Source organism: Neofelis nebulosa, chromosome 9 (genome assembly GCF_028018385.1).
Source record: "Neofelis nebulosa isolate mNeoNeb1 chromosome 9, mNeoNeb1.pri, whole genome shotgun sequence".
Lineage (NCBI taxonomy): Eukaryota > Metazoa > Chordata > Mammalia > Carnivora > Felidae > Neofelis > Neofelis nebulosa.
The window spans coordinates 59,080,970-59,099,192 of NC_080790.1; the positions used below are offsets into that span (position 1 = coordinate 59,080,970).

Sequence of the window (18,223 nt, forward strand, 5' to 3'; positions counted from 1 at the left end):
TCAGCATTGTTACTGGTTTATCTATTTGATAGGAGTTGTCCATTTTTTGACATTTCTCCCACTTGAATCAACTATATTTAATGCAGCCATTTCCCCAAGAGAGATTTCTAAGTTATTACTTTTTTCCATTACAACTATGCCACAGTGAAGATCTATATGCATGTCTAGTGGTGTAATCATTTCTTTAGAGTATACTCTAAAGTATTTCTTTAGAGTAACTTGTACAAGTTAATACAAGCATATGTACATTTTCATTCGGCTAGGTTTTGCCAGAATATTCTTCAAAGTAGCTGCACCATGTTGTCAACATTTGCTATTAGATTTAATAATTGCAGGTGGTATCTTGTTTTGATTTGCATTTCCTAATGTTTGTCATCTTTTCATATATTCATTAGTCATTCAGGTGTTCTCATTTCACTTTTCCTGTTCATTTTCTTTGTCCATTTTTCTCTTGGGTATTATCTTTTTCTTGTCGATTTTAGATTTTTGCATATGCTCTCAAACTAATCTTTTGTTGGTTATATGTGTTTGCCGATATTTCATGTTAAACAATAATTTTCAACTTTGATAGGATTATGGAAATATTTTTAAATGGAGATTTATGTTAATTTTACGTTTAGTTTTGAATGTGGGGGACCTTGCCTTAGAAAGGTTTTGTTCTGTTTTGAGCTGTTGCTGTTAGTTTCAGTGCACTTACCATATTATCACAAGTATAATTTCAAATCTTTTTAAAGCATCTTAATTAGATGAGTTTTAAATGAAAAATATGGTCCTTGTTAAATTCTGCCATGTGATGAAAGGTCAAACATTAAGCACGTAAGTCCAAAAGCATTTATAAATTAGACTGTAGTACAAACATTAAGCGTCCTTCTAACACCTCTGTCCCCGTGTAGTCCAGCGATCCAGAACTTACGTGTTCATTAAAATACTAAAGCTGGATTTCTTCTTCTCTTTTACCAACTACTAAATTAAGGTCTCCTATTCTACCATGGGCCATATTTGTCAAAATATACGTCTACTCAGACCAGTCCCTGTTTTACATGCATGGAGCTTTGATATGTATCTGAGTGTTATTTCCTGGAATGTTCTTTCAAGTGTAGACATTAATGTGACAGCTCAGTGCTCAAAAGTGTTAACACTTTCTTTTCTCATCTCGTGTTGCTATATATCAGTATCTAGTTTTATATGTAGTAATATATATGCATGAATCCCAGCCTTCATTAGCTTCTTTGGATGTTACTCAGGAAACCTTGTTTTTCACCTGATTTCATTAGTCATATATATGTACAGTTGATCCTTGAACAATGCAGGAGTTAGGGGCACCAAACTACTCTCAAGTAGAAAACCCACATGTAGCTTTTGATTCCCCAGAAACTGAAGTACCAGTACCCACTGTTGACCGGAAGCTTTACTGTTAATATCAACAGCTGATTGACACATACTTTGTAGGTTATATACTATATTCTTATAATAAAGTAAGCTGGAGAAAATGTTTTGAAAATCATAAGAGAAAGTACATTTAGTGCTGTACTATGTCAAAAAAAATCTAATTAGATCCACGCAGTTCAAAGCTGTGTTGTTCAAGGGTCAACTGTATAGTCTAGTGACAACTGATTACAAAAAAAACTTAACCTATTATTTTTCTATTCTGTTTCATGCTTTTTAGAGATAAATCTATTTTTTATTGGGCAGAATTATGAAACCAATTTCAACCTGCACTGGTTTATTCCTTTTCAAGATATTTATTGTTTAAATAGAGCGCTCTATATGATGGCAGGAATCTTGCTAAGAGAAATCTATTGACATTTGGTCCCTAGGAAATCTGAATTTTAATAGTCTAGCAGCTAGGAATAAGACTGACTCTGTGAGCATTGCTACTTTATCGTAGAGAGTGTGAGATTAAAAATAGTTTTCTCTCCAATGTTTAGGTTGGTCACAGCAGATGTAGCTTTTTACACTGGAAATCTTCAAGCCTTAAAAGGCCTTAAAGATTTGGACCTAAATATGTCCGAGATCTGGGAACAGAAGAGGTGATGACATACTGGAAAACTGGGTAGCTCATCTGACCATGGGATGTGTATGTTTGTGAAGAAAATATGGATGCCTGTGATTCAAGAACTGAACCTGGAACCCAGAGTGAACGGGATAGGGGAAGGGGGAAAGGAAAGTATCAGTGTTGGGAAACTGGGATTCAGTGGGATCCACAAGGAATGCCATTTTTATGCTTCCTTCAGTGAGGAGTAACTGATCAGGTGTCTATAACATTTTTCATTCTCTCTGGAAACAGACTCAGGTTTCTTTGGACCAAATCCAAAAGAACACATAGCTGTAACACAGCTGTAGTTGACTAGAATGCTCTGTATACTTTATATTAAAAAATGCTTTGCATTTCTTCCAGTGCAATGAAATTCATATGGTGTCCCACCTTATTTAATGATGGTACAATTTAAAATATTAAAATCTTAGTCAACCTCTGTAGAAAGTTTTCTCTATGAAAGTAAAGCTGTTTGAAAAATTATTTTTTTACACAGATCTTTCTATGAAAAATAAACATCTTTTGATTGCTTGGATTTAGGAACTCAATTTTTGTTTTAGTGACCAATGTCAAGTTTCAGGCCTCGTGTGTCACGTATTTAATCTTTCTACCACCACTGTATGTCATCTGAGTAAAGCCTTCCAGAATAGTCTAAATACTTGAAAGTCTGATCACAGTAATAATTAAAGAAAAAGATATTGGCATTTATTTATGCAACTACTAATTTAAATACTTTTCAGAAGGGGTATGTGAAAGGCTGCAGTTTAATAGCTGTATTTTTATACAAGTATCTATGAAGGGTTGGTTTGTGGGTTTTTTTGCCTTTTTATTTCTAGCAAATGGTTAGAATACATTTTTATGAGTTCTCATTTTAGCATTTAGATAACAGATGAAGTATGGCCCCCTTGGGTTTTTGTTTTTGAGTTACTTTTGACATGTATATGAACAAAGACCAGGGAGAAATGGAACTTTTAAAATATAGGCTGCTGTTCTGCGGCCAGAAATGTAAGGTGATGAGTAAGTTATTTAAAGATTTTATAATACCTACCTTCAAAATTAGAATCAGCAGCACTCCACAAATGAAAGTGCCTGTGCCTCACCTCACACCGGGAGTCTTGCCTAACCCCGTCAGAGTGCCTAATCTTGTTGTGATTATGTACAATGAAATAACAGTCTTATTTTGTGCTCTTCCATTTCCTAAAAGGAAAGCCTGTTTTCTTTATCATTACTAAGGTATGTCATTGGTTCTTAAACTGTCTAAAATAAAGCTGTAAAAAATTACCAGACTTTATAAGGCAACTTTTTTTTTAATACTGTACAAGTAAATTTTAAGTTACAAGCAGCCTACTTAAAAACAAGAATGGAAGAATTAGAAAATGTAATTAATCCTTAGAGAAAAGCCAAAAATTCAACTACCAGCAGAGCTGATTTGGAAGGTTGTTCATGAATATTTTCAGTGACAACAAGAAAGCTTCAAGGAAAGGGAACTTGTTATAAAGTTCTACCTCCACCCCACCATACTGGAGAACAAGTATGTAAGTGAAAAACCCTACCTCTACCCACCCCATCCCTTCACCTGGGAAAAGAAACATTACTTTGTGTTCATAAGTGGAGAGTCTGTGGAAAGCATGGCAGGCATCCCAGCTTTAGAACTAGATGAAAGGTATGGAATACCTTCAGGTTTAATTCCTATGGAAAGAATGATGTGGTTAAGATTCTTAGAAATGCAAAAACTAGATGTGTCAGGTAGCTGGCCAGTGAATACTTAAATATTTCAAGACTAAATCTTCCAAACGAAATAGCAACTTTCCCAAGAGTCAGCTGTTTTTCTTCATTTCATAAAGTTAGCATTGAAAGTATACATGTACACATGGATTGCCTCACAGCTTTATTTTTTAAATCAAAAGCAATTCAAAGTGACCATCATTGAGGCCTCTGTTCAAAGATGTTCCAGCAGAGCTGCCCCAGTTTTGAGATTAAACAATATTGCACTTTAAGATGAACTTTCAGGATCCTCATTAAAGAAAAGTATTGCTTCCAACTGTGCTTTTCTTGGACTAAAAGCATATTGCAAACTCTACTTTAAAAATTAACACTGCAGGGTACAGTAGCATAGTAAAGTACCTGCCGATTTTAGAATCCTAGAGAACATTTCATCGTTAAGAAACTGTTTAGCCCATAATTAGTATGAAGTGTACACAGTATTTTTTTTTTTTTCATTTCAGTGGTCCAAGATCCGAAGGTTCCCAGATACAATCTTGTTCTCTAATACTGCTCCAGGTGGGATGTCAATTCGGTCACCATGATTTGCAATGATGATAACTGTTCCCTATGTGACAGGGAAAACAAAACAGAAGAGAGTGTACTTGAAACTGCAGCCGAAATGCAACTGATTTCCTTACAATCACCGAATTTATGCAGAATTCCATTTACAATGGAACAGTTGTATTTCTAAGCAATATTAACCATGAAAAAATATGTTAAGGAAAATTGTATAATGTGTCCCTCTAACAATCCTGGCAGTAGTTCCAGATGCCCTGCCTCTGTATCAGAGGTGGTACCAGGAGTGAGAAGTGGACCCAGTGCCACAGCATAACTGGCCCTTTCGAAGAACCACTTGCAATGTCACCAGCATTACCTACCTTCGTAAAGATACTGAGGTGCTTGGTTTATATTTACATATAGGTTTGGATTTGTTTTGTTGTTAAAACCAGTTTACTAATTTATTTTTCATGTCTTAGGGGAGACTGTTTAGATGAGGCAGTCTCAGCAATAAAGTTCCGTGTACATATATGCATATGTATATATACACACGTATGTATGTCTGTATAGTTGACCCTGGAACAACATGTGTTTGTGCAAGTCCATTTGCATGCATTTTTTCGATACAGTACTATAAATGTCTTTTCCTTATGATTTCCTTAACATTTTCTTTTCTCTAGCTTGCTTTGTTATAAGAATACAGTACATAATAAAAACACCTACTAAAATATGTGTTAATCAACTATTATCAGTAAGGCTTCCACTCAGTAATAGACTATTAGTCTGGGGGAATCAAAAATTAGATGGGGATTTTCAGCTGCATGGGGCTCAGCACCCCAAATCCCCCATGTTGTTCAGGGGTCAACTGTATATACATCTAGACACACACACATATATATATGTGTGTATATATATATATATATATGTGTGTATATATATATATATATATATATACATACATACATACACATATATCCTTATGTTTTTTTCAAGATCTTCATTTAGTTTTTACTAAGAATGCCACATGTAATCTAGGCATAGGATTTTTAAAAAAATAATTAGGAAAAAGCTGTGGTATCTTTGGTTCTGCGCTTTAATATTTATACCCATAGTCCTTCCTATTTCTTAAGCTAGAAGAATACTCAAAGTACCCAAGTACTATGGTGTAGTATCTTTACTATCAGCAAGATCAGTATCTTTAGACTGATGACAACAGATTACCTTAACAGGAATAGATTATGTTCAGTATAACTGAAGTTGCCATTTTTTCTACTTTCATTAAGATTCAGATTTGGTGAGCTAATGCTAATTTAACAGTGATTCTATTTTAAAGACTCCGATTTTCAGTAAAATAGTACCAGTTAAATTACTTCATGGTATTTGCTTTCCATTTGAATGCTATATTCCATAAAGTTCATATATACAACAATTATGATTGTATTTTAACTATGTTGTATATCTACGGAAGATAGTATTAATACTAAATATTGTGGTAAGCTATTTCATTTTTTAAATGTATTTGTCTTAGAAACAAACATCTGGTATAGACTAAGAAGTATTCCTTAAAATAAAGGTAAATTTAGGACTAGAAAATTAAACTTGTTTTGTAAAGCTAGCAGAACTAAAAATTTCATCTTAACACACCTTCAGTGAAACATTCTTGCCAAATGTCACATCTCCTGAAACTGTGAGGTGATCCAATTCAAGCATATCTGGTATACTTTCAAATCTCCTTAGATAATCCTGAACCTGAAAGAAAAGAGAAGGAAGAAGAAATTGTTTCAAAAATGGGTTAACAGAAAAAGCAGGTATTCAATTTAGAAGTTAGTTTAACTGAACTGTGAAAACATTATTTATGGCCAAGCTCAGACCCTCTATGGGAAGAACCAATTTATTAAGCACTTTCTATATGCTAGATCTGTGCAGGAGAGACCAGGAGATATGAACAACGTCCTTACAATCAAGCAATTTATAACACCCCTGAGCAGATCAGACAATAAATTAAAAGATAGGGGTGCCTGGGTGGCTCAGTTGGTTGAGCAGCGAGTGACTCTTGACTTTGACTCAGGTCATGATCTCATGGTTCTTGAGTTCAAGCCCCATGTTGGGTTCTGCACTGACAGGCTCTGAGATTCCTTCTCTCTCTCTCTCTGCGCCCCCCCCCCCCAAATAAACATTAAATACATACACACATACATACATAAAAAGGCAACCAGGGTGCCTAGATGGCTCAGTCAGTTAAGCATCTGACTTTGGCTCAGGTCATGATCTCATGGCTTGTGGGTTTGAGCCCCGCATTGGGTTCTATGCGACAGCTAAGAGCCTGCTTTGGATTCTGTATCTCCCTATCTCTCTGTTCCTCCCCCATTTGTTCTCGCTAGCTCTCTCAAAAATGAATGAATTAATCAAAACATAACCAACATGATAAGAGCCCAATGAGTAATTCAAATAATCTGGAGTTTAGCTGGAAAGAGAAAGAGAGATCATCACTGTTTGAAGCAAGCTAGACTGGAGCTGGGCTTTATGGGATGGGTAGGATTCAGAAGAAATGGAGTATTTCATGAACAGCAGCACAGATTATCATTATAAATGATCATTATCTTTACTGCCTCTTGTTTCCTTAGATTTATAGGCACTAGAAATTGTCTGTCTTATATGGCCTCATTTCCTGTTTTGCTAAGAAAATTAGAAGCAACCTGAAAAGTTTCACTGGCTTCTACTATCACTCAGTTGCTCCCTAGCCCATTACTCTGTCCCTCCTGTTACTGGGGTGGGACTCTTTACTCCAACTTAAGGCCAGTCCTTCTTATGGCCTAATTCAAGGGTATTATCCAGTGATCATTTCTCCTTCCATGTTTTCTCCCTCTGACTGCATCAATTCTGATCAATATATAAACGTGCCATAAATTCTCCCATCTTTAAAAAGCAAACAAAATATCTCAAATCATATATCCCTTTCCATCTATGGCTGCTTTTTGTTGTTGCTTTCTGTAAAACCAATTTCTTGAATTAGTTGTCCAAATTCATCTAATTTCTCTTCTATTAAATCCATTCCAGTCAGGCTCCAGAACCTCTATATTGATAAATCTGGTGGTGAATTCTCCTTGATCTTACTGGAACCATTCATCTTACTTGAATCAGCAGCAACACCTGACACAGGTGATTTCTTGATTTCTTGATTTCTTTCTTTCTTTTTCTTTCTTTCTCTCTTTCAACATTTTCTTAATTTGGCTTTCAGGACATACACATTCATGGTTTTCCATGCAGTTCCTCACCTGTAACTCGTCAGTCACCTTTACTGCTTCCTTCACCTCATCCCCATCCTCTAAGCCTTGACTACCTTAGGGCTCAGTTCTTGGGACACCTCCTCCTAGGTGATCCCTATCTCATGGCTTTAAATACCAGCTGTACATGGAGGACATGTACCTATATCTTCTAGATCTCTCCTCTGATCTAAAAAGAATCTAATAAATTTGAAGGTCTAATAAATTCAGTATCTCCAAAACTCAACTCCCCATCCTGCTTTCCCTACATCTGTTCCCCTAAACCTACTTCCCCCATTTCTTTAAGTGGCTGGCAATTCCATGCTTCCAATTGCACAAGCTAAAAACCTTGGCGTCTTTCCTAATCTTTTCTCTTACACTCCCCATCTGGTCCAACAGCAAATCCTGTAGCTACAACTTTCAAAATATCTCAGCACGTCAACTATTTCCACTGCCATCACCCTGGTCAAAGCCACCATTTCCTCTTGCCAGGATTCCTGCAATAGCCTGTTCCCTGGTTTCCCTATTTCCACCCTTGCTCACCAGATCAGTCACTTCACCCCTCAGCTCACAACTCTGATGGTTTTTCATCCACCAGAAGAAAAGGAAAAAAAGCCACCTACATTCCCAGTATTCAATGACAAGGTTCTACATATTGGGCTTGTTCCCTCTTTGACCAACTCCTCCCCCCATCTCTCACTTGCTCTGCCCCAGGCAGATTGTGTTTTGTCCCTAAAACACATTCATCCTCTGAGTAGCCATTAACCACTCAGCCCATATTCTCAAATTAGAGCAGCTCAAGTTCTTATCTCCTGCAGGGTATGGAAGAGGCTAGGAAGAGTGAGGGGAAAGTGAAGGCAGGGTGAGGCTGGGCAGAAAAATGGCTGGCAATACCTTTTCAGAATGTGGGAAAATGGTGAGTATTTGTACCACCAGGATTTTCCCAGCTCAGCCAGGCTGATGAGAGGCACCCAAAACAGGGACTGATGCTATCCTGGGAAATGCAGCATAGCCACAAGACCCAGAATCATCTGCCATCAATATATGAGGCAGTACATACCTCCAACCAGGTGGCACTTAAACCACAACCAGGACTAGAACAGGCCTGGAGGGCATAACAGGACTCCAGGCCAGCCTCAAAGGCTCACCCTGTCACCTTCATTAACCTCACAATATTTTATGTGATGAAATTTTTTTAAATGTTAATTTATGAGAGAGAAACAGAAAGAGAGCAAGAGCAGGGGAAAGAGGGAGAGGTAGAGAAGCCCAAGCAGGCCCCTCACTGTCAGCGCAGAGCCCTATATGGGGCTCAATCCAACGAACCATGAGATCACGACCCAAGCTGAAACCAAGAGTCAGACACTTAAGTGACTGAGCCACCTGGGAACCTCCATGATGAAATTTTTTGAATTCCATTTATCATGTTAGGGTGAGGTTTTACTATACTTGCTATTGCCCTTGCCCGGCATGCTTTTCACCCCAGATACTTGCATTATATACTTCATTTCTCAGTGAGACCGTCTCTCTGGCCACCCAGTATAAAATTATACCAACACCACCCCACCCACACATTTCCTACTCCTGCTTTATTCTCCTTCATACTATTTCCCATCACTTGACATATATACATTTATTTGCTTATTATCATTCTTACCTCACCAGAATATTCACGAAGCCAAGGATTTTAGTCCATTTTATTTGCTGCTAAATATCCAGCACTTACATCACTGCCCAGCACATGGTAGGGGCTCAATATTTGTTAAACAATTAACATTCTCCCACTGATGAAAACAGTAAATGGTTTTACAAGAGACATAAAGTAAAATGTCCCAAAATGTAAACATTCTTTTCTACTCTATAGCAATAATCAGATTTCAAAAGTGAATTACATGTTTATCTTCAACAGCTGATTCCTTTTAAAAGACATCAAAGACAGAGGACTATAATAGGTTAGCAGCTGAGACTAATTAGACCCCAATTCATATCTGTATCATTTTTATACTTACACATTTAAGAAATACAAATGCACATGTATATCGTATTTATAATTACATACCTTTGTAAAAGAACTGCCTAATTTAACCAAGGGTACTGTAGGAAATTCCCTCTTTTCACTCATTGTCAGAGATCCTGCATTAAGGCTATAGAGGTTTGACATCACAAGCAAGAGATCTGATGTGGTTTTGACAGGTAGAAAACGGCTCCTAGGAACATTAATACCTAGAGAGTTCTCAAAACTTTTAATGGCAGCCCCTACTGCAGTTTCTAACTGAATGACATTCAGGCCTCCATCCAAAGTCTGTAAGAAAAAAAAGGGGTCAGGGGGAGAGGAGAAACAGGTTTTAGCAACTTTGTTTCGTGGAGGCTAGTTAATATTTGGGGAGTGGTTTCAGAGACCCATTGAAGGAAACAAGAATTTTGAGAACTGATATTTAGCAAGCACATACCATATGCCAGGTGCTTATACATACGTGGTCTTTTTTTGGCGTCATAACTCCTCTCTTTATTAATATTTCTATTTTACAATAAGGAACCAAATGTTCACAGAAAACTCATGCAAGGTACCTGTCTGTGGCCAAAAGACCTTTAAGTGTCAGAGCAACAAGTAAGACCGAGGTCGGTTGCTCTATTTTTGGGCCCTGTGCTCTTGCTGCTACCACAGCCCCAGGTGAAGTGAGGGTACCAGGGCTTGGCACACTAAAGAGATAGATGGGTGTAGACTCGGAAGGACAGGGCCAGAAACTGGAGAGACTGACTAGGCAAAAAGGAGGAACCAATGAATAGATGGACCAGACAGAGTGGGGGCAGCAGGTCTGCGTGCAGCCCACCTATTATGATCTTAGGAACCAGGGAGACCAGGGCTGCACCTGTGGCTTACCTTTGGATTCACGATGATTTCCATATCAATAGCATTTTGCTCTTGCAGTCTTTTAACTGCCGCAAGAGAGATCCATAGGTTGTTTGTGTTAAATATTTTGAATTTTGATACAGACTTGAACTCATCAACATGTGCTTTCGGCACTTGAGCGATTTCCACCAGTCTCAGTTTGCCTTCATACTGAGTGAGGGTCCCACCCTAGAAAGGCAGACAGGAGTGTGTGAGTGCCTCCACATCTCTCCCAGTCACAGCCATACCACACTATTTTCTAGTCTGTGAAAGGACATTGATGATAAAGTCCCCCAGAAATCAAACGCTTTCACACTGATTCAATCTGTAATATGCAGCAACATACATATTATAGTAGTGAACCAAAAAAAATATTCAGGTTGTGCATCATTTTATACTGTGTACCCACCCTCTCATCCATAATAAAAGCCGTGGGAGTGTATCCGAGTCTTCCTCACTTTTCGAAGGCCTGCTACTGGAACGGCCATTCCTCTTATTCCCAAACCACAGTCCATCACAAACAACTAGTCCTACCACCTTAGACCCTGCTCTGACTGGCTGCAGGATCAGCGGAGAAGAGGGAAGACAGAGGCACAACTGGATGAGAAGTGACCCCCAGAGTGGCCTCCGCTTAGAGCTGTTCTTAAAGTCATGAGGTGACAGCAGTGTAGGGAGAGGGGAACGTTCACTCACCTATCAGGGGGCATTTGCAAGAAGCATAGAACCCAGCCCAGGAACTGACCATTTTAGTATTTACACACTGTCTGCTTCTCTTACTCCCTGTGGCTAAGTAGTAAAACATTGTGTACCATTTCATCAAATGCCAAGTGTCATCACCACTAAACATGCAAAATTATAAAAAAATTTGTGCCAAACAACTGCATTTTTTTCCAATTACAGAGACATTACAGTGATAAAAAAATATATTGAAGTGCATAAGTAAAAACAGAAATAGTAAATTTTCACTAAAGGAACAATGAAATAAATACACTTAAGCACCAAACTAGAAGAATATTAAAGGTATGAACAAACGTTGAAACTGTTTTCACTTAGGATTCAGATTTATCCTACAAATATACGTGAAATTGTCTTCAGTTAGAATCATCCCTATAGATTACTCAACAATACTGTTAACTCTTGATATATACCCACACAGTTATGTCAGGTGAAACTTGGAGTGAGATAGTATACTATAGAGCACTCTATCTTACAGTGATGTTATCAAGTGGATACATGTGTTTTGCTTCACACAAAAAATTCTGCAAATAAAAATAGCTTGAGCTACATAACCTGTGAAATGTGAGATATGAATCCCCAAACTGCTTCCTCTCAGTATTTACCTTTACATCTGCACGTGTTTTATTTGTGACTTCCATGACAAATTCACAGGGTTTCCCATTGGGTGGGTTCATTAGATGATTAAGAATATAAAGATCCACAGTGGCACCCAGATTATCTATGTTGGACACAAAAATATACTCTTTGCCTTCTCCTATAAGGGTGTCAAGCAAACCAGAGTTGTAGAAACTGGCGTAAATATCACCGTGACCTGGAGGGTACCAAGCTTCTGTATTTTCCCCTGAGTACGAGACATCCTTTGCTACAGGCAGTAAAGATTCCTTATTAATCCTCGGGTACCTTTAAAAAAAAAAAAAAAAAAAAAAAAAAAGTCTTTTTCAATATCAATTCGGAGAGTATTCCAGACCTTCAAGTAAAACAGTGCATTTAAAGTTAAATAAAACTGGGGCACCTAAGTGGCTCAGTTAGTTAAGCATCCAACTTGGTTTCAACTCAGGTCATTATCTCAAGGTTTGTGGGTTCGAGCCATGCATCGGGGTCCGGAGTTCTCTCTCCCTTTGTCTCTGCTCCTCCCCCTACCCCATGTGTGCACACGTGTGCATGTTCTCTCAAAAATAAAACTTTCAAAACACCCACAAAGTTAAATAAAACTTTTCAGTCTATTAAAAGTAATCAGGTAGGGGCGCCTGGGTGGCGCAGTCGGTTAAGCGTCCGACTTCAGCCAGGTCACGATCTCGCGGTCCGTGAGTTCGAGCCCCGCGTCAGGCTCTGGGCTGATGGCTCGGAGCCTGGAGCCTGTTTCCGATTCTGTGTCTCCCTCTCTCTCTGCCCCTCCCCCGTTCATGCTCTGTCTCTCTCTGTCCCAAAAATTAAAAAAAAAAAAAAAAAAAAAAAAAAAAAGTAATCAGGTAAATCCATTTAAGAAAATCTCTTTAAAAAAAAATCTTTTATCTGTGTTGTTCAAAAATCAGTTAACTTCATCATAGTATTTGCTGGAAAAAAATTTCCATCATCATACAAATGGGGGGACACTGCATATTCTTAAGATACTAATATATTTTGTAACTCTTAAATAGTCATAGATTAGAGTACTCTAATGAATTTACATGAAGTCAATTTCTCAAACTTACTTGGCCTATCTGGGAGATCTATCTGGGAGAATCTGTCCATTCTTACAAAGACATCTATTCAGGGGCAGTGCTGTTTCTTTCCCAGAAAAATCAACAGCAGATTAGTGCTCAGGGACATGTGCTTCCTACCACTAGTGAGAACATGTACCGGGGCTGGCTGTGGGGGAAGGGGGGGACAGAGGAGCTAGCACTGTAACAGACCAAGGACCAACCAGAAAACAGAGGAAGAGCACCTGCAACATAGAAAATGTCCATGAAAAAGTAGATTAAAAACAAAAACAACTGATGATACAATTTTATAAATACCCATTCTGTACAAGTTCACATAGCCCCATATCCATCCTTAAATGGAAGACTTCTTTTCCCACTTGCCTGGGCTTTATCAAAATTCATCATCTGAATTCCTTTCTATAGGCACACCTTGGAGATACTGCAGTTTCTGTTCCAGACCACAGCAATAAAACAAATGCCGCGATAAAGCGAGTCAAAATTTTTTTGGCTTTCCAGTGCATATAAAAGTTATGTTTACACTATACTATAGTAAGTGTGCAGTAGTAGCATTATGTCTTAAAAAAAACAAAAAAACGATGTACATACCATAATTAAAAAGACACTTCATTGCTAAAAAATGATAACCATCCTGTGGGCTTTCAGCAAGTCATAATGACTGATCACAGGTCACAACAAATATAATAATAAAGAAAAAATCTGAAATATCGTGAGAATACCAAAACGTGTGACACAGACACAAAGTGAGCAAAATGCAGCTGGAAAAGTGGCACCAATACCAACAGACTTACTTGTTCAATGCAAGGTCACCACAAACCTTCAACATGTGAAAAACTACAGTATCTGCAAAGCACAACATAGTGGAAGGCAATCTAACAAGGTGTGACTGTGCTTCCCTTCCCCAAAGATTTTTTCCACAAGTTATTAAATTCCCCCCAATCCTATTCAGGATGTTGAATAAATGTCTTCCCATATGAAAGAAAGTTATCAACACGGTAGACTATAAAAGATTTTCATAGACCCATGTGGATCCCAAATATGCCCTCAGAAAGCCAAGACCTATAAGCCAGCCTCAAATATTCTGAACATGGAACAAGCAGGTTCTCTCTTAAGAATTAAGGTTATAGAATCGCAGAGTGACTGTATCACCTATCTATGAACAAGTGTGCAGCCTCTAAAGGCACTAAGTATTTGCAAACACGAGTTTGTGGCACTGCACATCTTGATGTTGCTCTGTTTCAACAAGAAAAAAGTCTGTTTCCCAGGAATAACATTCCTCAGACTTATTTTTTTTAACTTATCTTATCGTACCTGCTTTGATTAAAAGTGTAGATTTTCACACGACAATGATTGTACTTCTGTAGTATTTTTTTTGTATCTTCATCCGTGTTAAAAGAGTTCATTAGAACAAGAGGAACATCTGTATTGTAGGTTTTGTTCAAATGCTAGGGACGAAAATAACATTACTCGGATTTACTTTACTTTCACTTAAAAGTGTAAAACCCTTAATGTTTAATCACAAAGTATCCAAGACATTACCTATATGCAGCCAAATATAAATATTTAGCATAAGCCAGACATTTTGCTAAATAGTTCACCACGTACTTGCTCATTAAATCACAATCCGATGAAAGAGAAACTCTTGTCTGTGTTATAGGGATGGCTAAACTGAGGCCCAGAGAGGCAGAGTCCAATTCCGGAGTTGTGTGCCCAGCCAGTGCCCTGTGGCCTTACTGGATAGGCAAATGCTGACTACGCATTTATTTACTCTCTCCAGAGCACAGTGGGGATGAAAGTACAAATCTTACAAAGACACAGCTCCCTACTCTCAGGATTCATGTTAAGAACTGTGAATCACTCCCCAACTGAAATCTTTTCAATCTCTAGGAAGAGTTAAGGGGCAACACAGAATGAGAAGAAAACAGGTTCTCAGAAGTCAGACTACCATCTCGGGCAAGTAAATCAACCTCTCTGTGCCTTGGCTTCCTCATCTGTAAAATGGGGATGAGAATAAAGAGTACTTAGCTGTTGAGTCAATTCATGAAAAGAGCTCAGAGTGATACTTAGTTTACAGTACATGCTGCTGCTGAGCTGCTGCTACTGCTAGTCTTGTAGTTGCCAGCATCGTATTAGACACTAGAGATAAGAGATTCTTTTTTGCAAAACACAGGCCACTGCCTCTGAAGAATTTAAGGTCTGTGATTAACAACTTTATCCTAAGAGACACAGTTCTTAGCATCCACGGCACCCAACCAAATCTGAAAATTCTCCCTGGCCTCCCAAAAGGGGTTAATAAAGCCAGATCATCCCAGCTGGGAGGAAGGCTGCCACTAGAAAGAAATTTGGCAGAGGAGTGGGGGAGATCAAAGGAGACTCCAAAAAGATCCAGAATTGCAACAACCACAAGGGCTATTTAAAGATCAAAAGCTTTTACATCACCCTAAGGATTTGCCCTTGGGATCACCAAACCTTCTTATGTACTAATAAAAAAAACTAAAGATAGCAAATTCCTTGCTATCCACATCTGTTATTTCATAAGATAACATTTATAATAACCTAAAACTGACTTTAGTAGTTCATGAGAAAGGCTGAATGTTACTCACTTCAATTTGCTGAACGGTCAGATCCAAAAAGGTATTCTCATTCCTCACACCAATCAGACTTTTCGGACCTTTGCAGCCCATGCTGGTTCCCAAACCACCATTGAGTTTCACCACCACCAGCTTATTTAGTACAGAAGATATATTATCAGGTAAGCCTCTGGCCTTTATCTTTTCATAGGGCTGAATCTGAAATTGAAAAAATAGAATTCAAGTAGGTTTTTTTTAATGTTTATTCATTTTTGAGCTAGAGAGAGACAGAGCATGAGCAGGGGTGGGACAGAGAGAGAGGGAGACACAGAATCCAAAGCAGCTCCATGCTCTGAGCGGTCAGCACAGAGCCTGACATGGGGCTCAAACTCACAAACCGTGAGATTATGACCATAGCCAAAGTCGGATGCTTAACTGAGCCACCTAGGCACTCCTAAAATTCAAATTGTTTTAGGAGAGGTTAAATCCAGTCAATCTCAGGGTTATTTCCATGTTTCCTTAAAGAGTTTGCTTTCTTCACAGAAAGTTTCAACTGCATTTCCTTTAATGTCACAAGTCCTTCTGGTACAAAATCAAGTACTTACTTGCAACTTCTCTTGCACAAAGTAGTAGTTCAGTGGCTCATTTACATTGTGATGGAGTACAAGAAGGGGGAAAAGTTACAGTCTACAAATATTTGCCTGGCTGGTAAGAACATGTAAGTCTCTTGAACTGCCTTCATAAACTCAGAATTACTAATTTGCTTCAACATAGTAAATGGGATATACAAAACTCACCAAATCTTCAAACATTTCTGGTACAGAATGGATCTACTTCAATTCTGGAGAAGTACATATGTGATCACACATTATCCCTTCTCCCAAAGGAGGCAAAAACAAAAACCAAAATGTTCCTTGCAATTCTCCTCCATTCAACAGTTAAGTCTGCCCTTCAGAGAAAGGTGGTGTAGGGTTTTTGTCATACTTCTAAGTTAGAATTTAACTGTCAGGCATCATTTTATAGAGCTTGTATTGGAAAATTCAGTGTGTTCTCTCTGCTCCAATAAATACTCTGATGGGGTGGGAAAGGCAAGAGCTGGGGCTGGAGAGAATCTCCTTGTCTGTTTCTGGGAGCACAGAGCATTACTCTTCAACTTCTCCCTCCTAGAACAAGAACAACCACACAGTGGGTTTTCTTCAAGGCAGAGGCACAGCCAAGTCTAAATATGTTATAGTAAGAATAAAGTTTTTACAAAGGTCATAGAATATTCTCTAACCAGTTGCAGGACTTTGTTATTCTTCTTTATTGGAATACATCATCATGGTGTGGGACAGTTAACACTTGAGGGGGCTGAAGAAATAAAACTATAAAGTGCTCACTTACTATGAGTTGAGCTATTTTTGTTTTGCTACCTGTAGAGCGTGTGTGGGTGGTGGTGGATGAAGTCTGTAATTGGGAAAGGAGTTCATGGGTTCACACTCCAGTGATTAGGTTGTGGAAGCAAAAATCCCTTTATACTTGGTCAAACATACATATGTGTCCTATGTCGATTCCTGACCACACAATTTCTACTGTTAGCAGCTCTTTCCACACAAACTAGTCTGGGACTCTTATTTCCTCTACCTTGCAAGACACTCTGCTAACTGCCAACTGCAGACAAATGCACTTTTGCTTGGTGTAAATAGTGAGAAACAAGAAACACTCTTCTCCAAGACTCTCTGCTGGTTACCACCCCAGTTATCACTAGTGCCACTAAGTAGTCTTCTGCAGTCATTCATATTTAAAAGGGCTGGTGACAGAGAAAGACCAAAGGAGAAGACAGGCTTGTGGGCACCATGGCCTTCAGTGGATGCTACCCCAATACTAGGATGCTAACCACCAAGGAAAAGAAGGGTAGGGAAGCAGGAAAGAACACAGACTATACTGGTTGCTTCCCTGACAGTACCTGGTCCAGTTGAGGACAACACATGGATGAAAACAACTTGGATACCCAACACACACCCCCTCCCCTCCCAGGGCCCAAGTAACTGACATTCCTTGAAGGATGTTTTGACTCCACTGCCATCAACATTGTTTCTTCAGCATGTCAGAGAAACTGGTAATATTGTTTGGGAGAAAAAGCCCAATTTAAGTGCTATACTACTAGAAAAAAATAAGAGGAGATGACAAAGCTGGAACTTGTCACCCTAATAAAACATGGCAGTTTATAATCCTTTCAAAAGCCCAGCTGTTGAAATCAACCAGTCAGTGAAAGGAATGCCACTGTGATATAATGCCTTCAAACAGTCTATTATTAGGTTAGGAGAATTTCTTGGGCACATTACATTTACTCAAAGAGTTACAAAATGGAACCAAGCCAATTAGTTTCCAATTATCTTTTAGAAGCCAAGAATTTCCATTCAGCAGTTACTTTTGACTTCCCAAAAAAGACTTATTTACGGAGGTCTCAAAAGCGTGTGAAAATCAATTTAACTAAAACTCCCTAGTTCATGCATTCATTTTAAGTAACATTATCAGTTCAGAAATATTTTTACCTATTTAATGCTTCCTTTAATATATTTTTAAAAAATACATAAAAGCAATTTTTTTTCTACATATGGTAGACAGGCCTACATTTTCCAATTTCACCTAAAAAATTTTCATTATGAAACAGCATAATACAAGTTCATAAAATATATACAGTTGAAAGTCAAAGAACCTAAATAAATAAGAATATTACCACAAGTTATAAGTCTCCTTGAGTTTGTCCCTGATCATATTCCTCTTCC

The 18,223-nt window shown here is 38.3% G+C and overlaps 2 protein-coding genes across 13 annotated transcripts in view; one reads left to right on the forward strand and one right to left on the reverse strand.

The window, feature by feature from the left end:
• VPS54 (VPS54 subunit of GARP complex) overlaps positions 1 to 18,223 on the forward strand; it is a 189,939-nt gene that overhangs the window by 139,945 nt on the left and 31,771 nt on the right. For 10 of the 11 annotated variants that reach the window (XM_058683932.1, XM_058683930.1, XM_058683933.1 and 7 more), the window contains one exon: positions 1,929 to 2,570. The exons of the other annotated variant lie outside the window; for it this stretch is intronic. In XM_058683932.1, coding sequence (XP_058539915.1) covers positions 1,929 to 2,034 — 106 coding nt within the window. In that variant the 3' untranslated portion in view covers positions 2,035 to 2,570. Of the gene's footprint in view, positions 1 to 1,928; positions 2,571 to 18,223 lie in introns of those variants that run through there. 11 annotated transcript variants of the gene reach the window in all.
• Positions 3,911 to 18,223, reverse strand: part of UGP2 (UDP-glucose pyrophosphorylase 2) — a 62,928-nt gene continuing 48,615 nt past the window's right edge. For both annotated transcript variants that reach the window (XM_058683945.1, XM_058683946.1), the window contains 7 exons: positions 15,489 to 15,674; positions 14,197 to 14,330; positions 11,788 to 12,085; positions 10,439 to 10,636; positions 9,617 to 9,859; positions 5,942 to 6,046; positions 3,911 to 4,364 (listed from right to left, as the gene is read on the reverse strand). In XM_058683945.1, the coding sequence (XP_058539928.1) occupies positions 4,257 to 4,364; positions 5,942 to 6,046; positions 9,617 to 9,859; positions 10,439 to 10,636; positions 11,788 to 12,085; positions 14,197 to 14,330; positions 15,489 to 15,674 (1,272 nt within the window). In that variant the 3' untranslated portion in view covers positions 3,911 to 4,256. The remainder of the gene's footprint in view (positions 4,365 to 5,941; positions 6,047 to 9,616; positions 9,860 to 10,438; positions 10,637 to 11,787; positions 12,086 to 14,196; positions 14,331 to 15,488; positions 15,675 to 18,223) is intronic.